At 39.6% G+C, this 10,163-nt stretch overlaps 4 protein-coding genes across 8 annotated transcripts in view; 1 reads left to right on the top strand and 3 right to left on the bottom strand.

The window, feature by feature from the left end:
* Positions 1 to 2,580, bottom strand: part of LOC104827264 (probable E3 ubiquitin ligase SUD1) — an 11,728-nt gene extending 9,148 nt beyond the window's left edge. For 2 of the 3 annotated variants that reach the window (XM_019201404.1, XM_019201405.1), the window contains exons 1-3: positions 1,932 to 2,212; positions 1,159 to 1,731; positions 728 to 1,012 (exon numbers count right to left, since the gene is read on the bottom strand). In XM_019201404.1, the coding sequence (XP_019056949.1) occupies positions 728 to 1,012; positions 1,159 to 1,731; positions 1,932 to 2,090 (1,017 nt within the window). In that variant the 5' untranslated portion in view covers positions 2,091 to 2,212. Of the gene's footprint in view, positions 1 to 727; positions 1,013 to 1,158; positions 1,732 to 1,931; positions 2,218 to 2,481 lie in introns of those variants that run through there. The other variant, XM_010560414.1, reaches the window with a different exon arrangement.
* A 1,259-nt stretch (positions 2,581 to 3,839) lies between these two features.
* Positions 3,840 to 7,182, bottom strand: LOC104827244 (OTU domain-containing protein 3). 3 transcript variants are annotated; one of them, XM_010560386.1, is made up of 12 exons: positions 6,976 to 7,182; positions 6,626 to 6,732; positions 6,370 to 6,445; positions 6,135 to 6,284; positions 5,895 to 5,956; positions 5,670 to 5,754; positions 5,444 to 5,593; positions 5,216 to 5,333; positions 4,651 to 4,784; positions 4,436 to 4,536; positions 4,179 to 4,297; positions 3,840 to 4,042 (listed from the first exon to the last, which is right to left on the bottom strand). In XM_010560386.1, the coding sequence occupies exons 1-11, from the start codon at positions 7,024 to 7,026 to the stop codon at positions 4,192 to 4,194; spliced, it is 1,140 nt and encodes a 379-aa protein (XP_010558688.1). In that variant the 5' UTR covers positions 7,027 to 7,182; the 3' UTR covers positions 3,840 to 4,042; positions 4,179 to 4,191. The 3 variants fall into 3 exon arrangements, with proteins under 3 accessions (XP_010558688.1, XP_010558696.1, XP_010558705.1); XM_010560394.1 differs by having other exon boundaries at positions 4,436 to 4,533; XM_010560403.1 differs by having other exon boundaries at positions 4,651 to 4,781.
* A 78-nt stretch (positions 7,183 to 7,260) lies between these two features.
* LOC104827226 (uncharacterized acetyltransferase At3g50280-like) lies at positions 7,261 to 8,850 on the top strand. Its single transcript, XM_010560364.2, has one exon. The coding sequence runs from the start codon at positions 7,384 to 7,386 to the stop codon at positions 8,782 to 8,784; it is 1,401 nt and encodes a 466-aa protein (XP_010558666.1). The 5' UTR covers positions 7,261 to 7,383; the 3' UTR covers positions 8,785 to 8,850.
* A 16-nt stretch (positions 8,851 to 8,866) lies between these two features.
* Positions 8,867 to 10,163, bottom strand: part of LOC104827235 (PI-PLC X domain-containing protein At5g67130-like) — a 2,718-nt gene continuing 1,421 nt past the window's right edge. The window contains exons 6-9 of the mRNA XM_010560376.1: positions 9,894 to 10,163; positions 9,564 to 9,790; positions 9,381 to 9,467; positions 8,867 to 9,257 (exon numbers count right to left, since the gene is read on the bottom strand). Coding sequence (XP_010558678.1) covers positions 9,048 to 9,257; positions 9,381 to 9,467; positions 9,564 to 9,790; positions 9,894 to 10,163 — 794 coding nt within the window. The 3' untranslated portion in view covers positions 8,867 to 9,047. The remainder of the gene's footprint in view (positions 9,258 to 9,380; positions 9,468 to 9,563; positions 9,791 to 9,893) is intronic.

Genomic DNA, 10,163 nt, shown 5'->3' with positions numbered 1-10,163 from the left:
GTTTTCAGCCTTCTGACTCGGACCTAGTCAGTATTTGACTCGGACCACTCGGACCGAGTCAGTTCCGAAGCCCAGAAAGTGTTTTGGGCTTGGCTGATGTTTTGACTCGGTCGAGTCAAGTACTGACTCGGTCCGAGTCAATACTAAATGGGCCGAGTCAAGAGTTGACAATGGGCTTGGGCTGATTCGTTCTGACTCGACCGAGTCAGAGTTCTGACTCGGACCGAGTCAATACTCGGAAAAAGTCTCTTTTCACAAGGATTAGGGTTCCTATCTTATAAGAAGGGTATTGGACGCCGTCCTCAACCTAATACAGACGAAAAGAACCCTAAAACAGAGCAAAAAACTCAGAAGAAATCGTTTCTTTCATAGTTCTAGCTCTCGGGATTAGATCCCACTTCATATACTTCACAGATCCTAGCAGATCGGTTCCAAAAGCGTTTGGAATCCTTCCCGTCGGTGTGGATACGTGTAGAGGAGCTGTACTTTCAGCTCTTGGTGATTAAAACAGGCCCTGGATCGATTGCTACTTTCAGATCTTCAGGAAAGAGGTAAGTATTCGATTCCTACGGTGATGTACACGATCTGTCGGGGTTTTACGGATGATTTTGGTTGCGTGTGACGTTTGACTAGGTTTAGATTATCCTTCCGCTGCATGAAACCTAGTAAACCAAACCCTAGATCGATATGATCGCATGCTAGGAATCCGTAGCCTAAAACCCAACACCAAGAACCACCTGGTTATGGTAATGAAGTGCTTAATGATCCCAGAGAGGCTTTTCCAGAAGGATACCAAAGAAATCCGCAAAATTGATAGGAGTTTCAAAGCTATGGAACTTCCAAGGTAAGAGAAGATAAGTGTCAGTAAAATCACATATCCAGCAAGAACAGGGGTCGACAAAACCTTTGGTCTCATGGGCGGGAAAATGTCCAAGAGAGTTAAAACTATCTGGCCAATGGAAAATGGTACTAGGACGAAGAGATAAGACACAAATACATTGGTGACAAGAACCTGCAGGAGAGAAACAAAGTTTGTCACTTTGTATGCTTATGTTTTGCACATTAAGTCCAACAAGACAAGAAAAATCTCTAATGGATAGAAAATGTCTTGATCTCTGACCACAAGAACAGAGGAGTGGAAGGGACATAGAGACTCACAACAAAGACATTGTCATCAAGAAAGAAAAGAAACCTCCTGATGGCTTCAAACTCATGAAGAGGTGCGTTTCTAACAAAAGCAGCTTGTGGTCCGAGTGGGAGATCAATGAACTGATACCACCAATCACAAAGAATTCGTGTGTGTCTCCAAAAAATCGTCTCAGGAACTCCAACAAGTCCCTGTATTTGGATAATAATCTCAGCAGGTAAGGGGGCAAGTATCCCGTCCAGCCATACTGTGGATGCTCTTACAATGGAGATACCCACCATGAGCAATGCAATCCAGGAGCAGTAACACCCACCAAGGACAGAAGCAGAGGCAATCCAGGGAACAGACAATTTGGTCATAAAATATCTCTCAGTTTTATCAGTAGCTGCCTTACCCAAAGCCAGTCTGATAATCCAATAAGTGCTCAAGGGAATCACCACGAACCAGGCAAGAAAAAACAGAACCCAAGGCTTCACCAGATTAAACACTCTTGTTCCCAAGCCAATCATGAATTCTGTCAGCGTAAGCCTGTTGGGGGCGTTGTCCAGATAAACAGGAGCAAATGAGAATCTATGCCTGCAGATCTGCCGAGGAACAGACAAAACCGATCAGTAACATCATTCCAAGCTTCGCCCAATAGATTTAAGGATTCGTGAAAGAGACAAAAAATCGATTCTTGACTCTAAAAGTTGACAAAGACAGCCGGGAAATGGAAGCTGGATCCAGAAGAAGCATGTGATCGTGAAGAAAACCTAGTCAAGCAGCAAAATCTTGGAAAACCAACCTCGCATTTCTCAGATTGACGTTGATTGAGCCATTGAAGCAGGCATTCTTGGTGAACGAACTTGATGGAACCTTTACACTCGCATGGGTACCTCAAAGGGTTGTCTTGATCTCCGGGTAACCTGCAAATCCGGCATATTTCTTCATCTTCGATGTCCATCGCCGGAGACTGACCTTCCCTTTCTCTGTTTCGAAGGCGGAATCTTGCTTCTTCTGTGTACGTTGCTTGAGCGGGGGAAATGAGGAAAAGACAAAAAAGCTGATATGATCCGTACAGTATTGCAGACTTAAAAGGGAATATTACTCAAATAACCCACTTGGGTCGCAGCAATTTCAGTGTACACCACCGAAAAAAAAAAAAAATTTTGCGACCTTATTACGACTAATATATAACTAATATACAACCTATTACGACTAACAAACTACTCTTATTTTAGTTGTATATTAGTTATATATTAGTCGTAATAAAGTCGCAAAATTTTTTTTTTTTCTGGGTGGTGTACCCTGAAATTGCTGCGACCCAAGTGGGTTATTAGGGTTAAAACCCCGACTTAAAAGGCGACTTCTCCTTGACCACGGTTAAAAACTTTCTTCGAACCCTTTGACCGATCTTTTGCTTCGAATTTCTCCCTTTATTTCTTTTCTTTTCGTATCGAAGGTACAATAAATAAATAAATAAAAGGAGGCAGTCAGCTGAAAAAGAAACGTTATATAAAGGAAAAATCCCAAAAAAATTATCGAACTTGGAGATAGCTCACATATTAATACTAAACTTTTCAAATTTCCAAATTAAATATAAACTCGTCCATTTTGACACAAAAAATACTGAATTTGTAAATTTTATACAAAAACTTCATCGACGTTAAACGGTGTTAAATCGATTAACGGCTGATCTGACGCGGCGGATGACTCAACGCCTCGTCATCCGCCACATCAGATAAAAATTTAAATAAAAATAAAAAATAAAAAATAAAATAAACAAAATAAAAAATAGAAATAAAAATAAAAATAAAATAAAATAAAATAAAAACAAACTAAAAATAAAAAATAAAAATAAAAACTAAAAAATTTAAATTTAAATTTAAAATTGAAATTGAAATTGAAATTTAAATAAAAAATAAAAGTAAAAATAAAAATAAAAAGAAAAAATATAAAATATATATACATAAAATATTAAATATTAAATATATATATATATATATATATATGTATATATATATATATTTATTTAATAGTTACTATTTAATGTATATAAATATATATGTGAATTTTGAAATGTTTATTATATTTTTAATTATTTGTAATGTAATTACAATGATTTTATATTATTTTATGTATATGTGTATATTGTATATATATTGTCTATTATATATTGTATATATATATACATATGCATACATATATATATGTGTATATATATATGTGTATATATGTATATTAATATACACATTTAACATTTGATATTTACTTTTATTTTGTATATATATTGTATATCTATATAAATATACATTTTTATTTTTTTATTTTTTATTTATTTTTTATTTTTTGTTTTTTGTTTTTTGTTTTTTATTTTTTATTTTTTATTTTTTATTTTTAAAATAAATTTTTATCTGATGTGGTGAATGACGAGGTATGAATCATCCGCCACGTCAGATCGTCCGTTAAGTGATTTAACGCCGTTTAACGTCGATGAGGTTTTTGTCAAAAATTTACAAATTCAGTATTTTTTATGTCAAAATCAACGAATTCATATTTAATTTGGAAATTGAAAAATTTCGGTATTAATATATCAGCTATCTCCAAATTCGGTAATTTTTTTGGGATTTTACCTTATATAAAAGCTCAACATTTTAGTGTTTTACATAAAAGACCCTTTTTTTGTTTACCAACAAAAAAGTTTCTTTTTTTCTCTTATTATTTCCTACTTTAAAATATAAAAAAACGGATAATATCGTTAAAAAGCTCTCCTCACACAAGTTCCGTCAGATAATTAAGGGTAACAACAAATGCTGACCCCGTACGGGTATGCTCTCTAACAATATGCTCCTGACCTGTAAACAAATCTTTGTAGCAATACCATAACCATTTGCCATTGCTCTCTTGTGATTCTGCCTGAGAATTATTAATATGTAGGACAATGACGGAATGTGCTGTTCTGTTGGCAATTGTCTTGTTGAGAAAGGGGCGATGCATCGTTCACAATGATGCTTTGAGTATCAATCAAGTCTTGAAAGAAGATGTGCATTACCTGGTGGTGTTAACTATATGCAAAGGGCACCCACATCTGGTTCCCCTGTATCGGCTTCGGACGGTCTCCTGCAATTTTTCCTTTCTTTTCTACCCTTTTTAGATTCAACCGTTTGGTTACTGCAACATATTACACCGAAAAGAATCAGAATGCGAATAACTCTAATAACAAAGGAGATGCTCTCCCTGCCATTCATTTGATGTTAGCGCAGATTAAGTGCTCAAAGAGCATTATGGAGAACTGATACATGAACTTACGCTAGCAATCTCGCAGCGGATTTCCCAGTTATTGTTCCGCAGCAGGCTTTATATTTCTTCTTTGACCCACATGGGCACATCTGATTCCTCGAGATCTTCTGCTGTTTTCAGTAAAATGTAAATTATCTCAGTTATCATATTCAAATCACAAATTATTAAATGAGAAGGAAACAAGCTCTCATGCTTTCGGTGGAACTACAAAAAGAAAAAAAAACCTTGTCATCCGGCTGTGAACTGTGTTCAGTGTGGACTCTCTTGATGTTGTTGCAATTAGATGGTTCCTGCTCATCGGCCTTCTCTTTAGATTCTTCCATGAGATGCTCAGTGCTTTCAGTCAGCCTATCACCTGCTGTGTTTTCACAACAAATGTCACAACGGATGTATTTTCCAACTAAGAACATTAATTAAAATCGAAATGAAACTATCAAATAATTGGCTGAACCATCAGAAAGGTACCAAACTAGCCTCAATAAACAATTTTCAACTCCTTTAGAGAGAATATTACTTTGGATGTTTCTTAAATATTTCATACAAGATATCAAACTTGAGATACGGGAGAGATGACCTTAAGAAGATCAGAACTTCACCATTTTTAGGAGAAAAAAAAATGCCGATTAAGCAGATCATTCCCATCACATACAACCTAAGAAGAGAAAGTTTTATCTTATAGAATAAAAGGATATCACATTCCAAATATGGCTTTTGTGCTAGTTACTATTTCCACTTCCAGGAACATGCAAGATACTACAAGTAAAGATTCGAGAATAGATCAATTCTTACCAAGTGGAGTATCTGCAGAAGGGGTTTGTGAATCATCATCCACCAAAATTTCCGATCCTTGCTCTGCTATAAGAAACTCTATCGCCACGTCAACATCACCATCTACTTGTAGTAGAACCTGAAGAGAGATCCCAGATAATATATCAAAGAAAGAAAGGACTCTGAGCACTACACACTTGTGAAAGAAAGTCTTATAAATGAAGTAGAAGTTATATTTCAGCTTATCACCTGTTCTGCTTTTTCGGCATTGTCGCAGCCACTACCAGCCATGACTAACTTGATAGCTGCAGCATCCACATTACGCATATCAGTTCTGTTTTTGGACTTGCTGCTTGTAGCCTTTGCTTGTTTAGTCGATGCTGAAAGATTAGCATCAGCCTTACACAAACTAGAACTTATCAGGCCAGTGGTACCAAACACTTTTAACATAAAAAGACAGTTATCAGATGAATACCTTTATTACAACAGGCCTGGCTGGTCCTCCACAAGTGTCTTCCTTCAACCGCACACTGTTATAGTGTTCTCCGTCGTGATAAGATCTGAAAAAGAATAGTTAAGTTACTACAGGCTACGTGAACCATCTCCATTTTTAGAGATCATATATTTCCGCAATGAAGTCATCTGGAATTTTCAAGCGAATTAATCGATAACACAATCAGTAACAGGATCAACCACTTACAAATGGATCATGCGGGTTCCTGCATCTTCAAAATTGCGTATATACCAACGTGGTGACAGGTTCTGTGATAAACAAACCAATAGAGAAAGAAGTCTGCACTGCATTACTCTTAACTATTTTGAATGTTTTACATTTTTAGTTCCCTTCAACATGATTATCAGCATGCAGATTATGGCATGGGTATTATATCAGATATCATAATGACAAATGAGAGTGGGTGCTCAAGCCAATAGACCTTACCCTGTGAATACATATATTACAGCGCGTGACAAGAGAAGCTGCCTGTAATTCCATATGGCCGGCCCAGGTGCCATCGCTTTCCATGGATTTACAGTACTCATCAAAAGGCACATCATCTTCGATAAAAGGCTCGAACATTTCACGATTTTTCTGTTATAAGAAGATTAAACTCAAACCATAAGTGGACGGGCTTATGGCAAATTTAGGTCCAACACCGATACCTAATGCAACTTACCACTATATACTGCACTACCATGCTGCGGTACTTTCCATATTCATCCTCACTGCCTTCCAATTGATCAGCAAGTGCCCTGCAAAGAGAATCACAAGCAAAACATATAAACCAAGAAAATGGTCCTTCGAAGTTCCTTATGCCACATCCCTTGTCTGATGAAACGCGTTCCCAGTTCAATAAATCACAATCGAGGAGATTTATCAATCATCAAATGCGAAACTGCAGTATAAAAGAAGAAAGAATCAAAGACACGGACCTGAAGAGACAATTACCGTCTGCAGTCACTTGGATTATCTTAAGCCCCAAGGCGTCAAGCTGGGCACGAAACTGCGAGAGATCACCCTCTTTTCCCTGCTTCTTCACCTACGAAACAAACAGATTTCTACAGCCTAAATCACAATACACAGAGAAATACAGCAAACAACAACAATAAACGAACAGAGAACACAAAATAAGCAAACAATACATGAAGCATGAATAAACGAAACAGAAACACCAGCAACACCCCGAATTCGAACGCCAGCAGAAGCAAACGAGACTCGTATCGTGAAAAAAAAAAGAATAAAAAATAAATAAAATTCAGGGAACAAAAAGACAGGATCATACCTGATGCTGTTGTCTCCTCGGCTTCGATTTCTGCGGCTTAGCTTTCGCCATAAGATTCCTTCTTCTCACTTTCCTGAGACTATCTCCTCAAGCATGGAGGATAAGAAAGCTAGTAGCCCGAAGGATGCGGCGGGGGAATCGCAACTAGCCGTCGCCGTCTTAGCCGAAACTCGGAGAATCGCCGTCGCCGATCGCGTGCTGAACCAGAAAAGAAGCCCGTTGGGCTCTGATAGGACGGGGTACGCAAGATAAAAGGGAAATAATTAAGAAATGGGCCGATATTATTAAGGCTCAATAATATTACAAAGCCCGGCCCAAATATTTTATTTGACACGTGGAGACTTTTGGGTAGGTGAATGGAATTATGGAATCAATTATAGTGGTTGTTGGCACGTGATCATCATCATCATGGAGATTTTTATCTTCCTTCCTGCTTCACCTCACAGACCAAGAGCCAAGAGAATGGACGATCTGACTGTGATCTCTACAAGTATTGTCCGACCCGAAAACAACGATCGATCGGGTCGGGTCAAGATCCATCTTACGCCATGGGATTTGTTTTTTCTTCGAGCAGAATACCCTCAAAGAGGTCTTCTTTTTCCCAAACCCGACCCGGAAACCGACATTATCTCTCCATTGAAAGCTTCCCTCTCTGCTGCGTTGGAAATCTTCTACCCATTAGCCGGCCGTCTCGTGAAGGTGGAGAATGAAGACAACACGGAGTCGTTTTACATCGACTGCGATGGTTCCGGCGCCAAATTTGTCCACGCCGTGGCTAAGACCGTGTCGGTGGGTGATGTTCTCGAACCGGCCGATGGTCTTGTCCCAGATCTCATCAGGCACTTCTTCCCCGCCAACGGGACCAGGAGCTACGAAGGGGTCTCGGAAAGTTTGCTTGCGGTGCAAGTAACCGAGATGGAAGATGGGGTCTTCATCGGTTTTGGTTATAACCATATGGTGGCTGATGGATCTTCGTTCTGGAAGTTCTTCAACACTTGGTCGGAGATTTGCTTGAAGGGCCTGCACTCCGATCACCGGAAAAGCCTCCCACCAATTCTTCTCAAAGGTTGGTTCCTTGACGGGATCGATCCACCGATTCACATTCCAATCTCAGAGACAAAACCACCAACTCGAGGGATTTCATCGTCACCCACTTTGCAAGAGAAGGTTTTTCGCTTCACGAAGGAGAATATTTCGCAGCTCAAGGCAAAAGCCAACAACGAAATTGGATCCAATGCTGAAAAAATCTCGTCTCTTCAAGCGATTTCTGGGCATATGTGGCGATCGATCATCAGGAACAGTGGCCTAAACCGGGACCAAGAGGTCCAGTGCAATTTACTGGCGAACATGAGGCAGAGGCTTAACCCTCCACTCGAGACAGAGTGTTTCGGCAACGTGGTCTGCTTCGGGACAACCAGAACGACGGTCGGAGAGCTGATGGACCATGACCTGTGTTGGGCTGCTTTGCAAATCAACAAAATGGTGGGGTCAATCACGAACGAAAATCTCAGAAATTTCGCGGAGAAATGGGTGAAGAATGTGGAATTTCCGAATATTGGAGGGGGAGGAATACCCAGTAATCCACTGCTGGTTGCGAGTTCTCCCCGGTTCAATGTGTACGGAAACGATTTCGGTTGGGGTAAACCGATCTCGGTTCGAGCTGGACCGGGAAATACCAGCGATGGCAAAGCCATAGTCTACCCCGGAACCCAAGAAGCAAGCATCGATATTCAGCTGTGTTTATCATCCAACGTGTTGGCAAAACTATTGACAGATGCTGAGTTTCTTGAGAGCGTAACTGTTGCATAAACCATTGTATTAGCAAAACCACTGTACTATCCCTATTTATATAGCCATTATGCATCTGCCTACAAATCTGCAGTCTACAATATAAGCCACAAAAGGAGCGAATTCATATTTGAAAACACTCAAACAACTTATGAAGAAGGAAATGGCTGCATCTTTTGCCAAATACTGGAGGAATGAGCCCAAAGGTAGAAACTTTAAAACCGGAAACCCATAAATCAACCCCAAGCATAATATCTCCAAGTGGAAGTGACTAACATTCTAACCTAAAGAATTGCAGACAATTTGTGGCATAGCACCATAGATATCATCAATGGGAGCCATGGCAAGGAGAGGATAATGCCACTTGGAGAATGGATATGTGATTGGGATTTTGAGAACTGGACTGACCCGGTGAAGCTTCCGGATGAGCCGACAGTTGCTGGACTTCTGGTCGGGAGAGCAACATTTCTGCAAGAACCAAACGCTGCTCCAGGCTGCACAATATGAAAAACCAGAGGAAAATGTTTGAAGATTTGATTGTTATAGTTAAGCACAAGGTATCAAGGAGATGAGTTATATTCAACTGCCAAGGGGAAGAGCAAGTTGAGAAAACGAACCTGGCAAGCAGAAATTGTGCTACATCCACATAATACCGGCCCATTCATTCTATCCAAAACCTCAAAAACACCCCCACCATCACTTCTCTGCATTGTTTCATGCACAAAGTTTAGGAGATTCCACAAATAAAAATATCACATTTCTTTTGATTTCTTTCACCCTCTAGGTTTGAGAGCCAATACCATGTAGAAGTTAACGGCTAGAAAGTTTGGCATTCTATTCCCAGCTGCCTTCAGACAGGTTCCGACCATCTCAGCGAGCGGAGCTGAGTGCTCCTTACAAGCATCTCGCTCAACCGGATAAGTGGGGAAGTAATTCATCAGGAAAAGTGATGATGAACTCTTGGATGTCAAAGGCTTTGACTCCTTCCTGTTGGGACAAGAACCATGTTTAACTCCGGGATCCCCAGCTGCAAAACCGAATCAAAATAGCAGGAAAAAAACAAAATCGTTCAGACAATTGCTGTAAATATATTGATTTGTGGTATTTTTTAATTGGTTATTCAAACTCACATTCATTTTCAACCATGTATCTCCATTGATATGCTACTCCTTCTTCTTCTTCTTTTGCGGCAACAGAAGTGAAAACCAGGAGCCTGTGATTCTCTTGCACCATCTCAGTCACAGTGGGCCAATCTTCACCCTTTTTGGGCATTTTCGAGACGGGAAACCAGTATTTGTCCAAACCAGCATTAGCAAACAGAGTTGATAGACCTTTAGGGGTTCGAACATAATCCTCAATTATGATGGTAACGATCTCTGTAGGGTTCTGACTCAGGAATG

This window comes from Tarenaya hassleriana, unplaced genomic scaffold (assembly GCF_000463585.1).
Source record: "Tarenaya hassleriana unplaced genomic scaffold, ASM46358v1 Cleome10, whole genome shotgun sequence".
NCBI classification, from domain to species: Eukaryota; Viridiplantae; Streptophyta; class Magnoliopsida; order Brassicales; family Cleomaceae; genus Tarenaya; species Tarenaya hassleriana.
This window is presented reverse-complemented; position numbering and strand designations above follow the sequence as displayed.

Excerpts from the sequence above, each read along its gene's own strand:
- LOC104827226 (XM_010560364.2), top strand. The coding sequence starts at position 7,384 with ATGGAGATTTTTATCTTCCTTCCTGCTTCACCTCACAGACCAAGAGCC.
- LOC104827244 (XM_010560386.1), bottom strand. The coding sequence starts at position 7,026 with ATGGCGAAAGCTAAGCCGCAGAAATCGAAGCCGAGGAGACAACAGCAT. Across the intron at positions 5,755-5,894 it reads GGAACCCGCATGATCCATTT|ATCTTATCACGACGGAGAAC; the intron begins GTAAGTGGTTGA and ends ATTCTTTTTCAG. Across the intron at positions 4,785-5,215 it reads TTCTGCAGATACTCCACTTG|CAGGTGATAGGCTGACTGAA; the intron begins GTAAGAATTGAT and ends GTGAAAACACAG.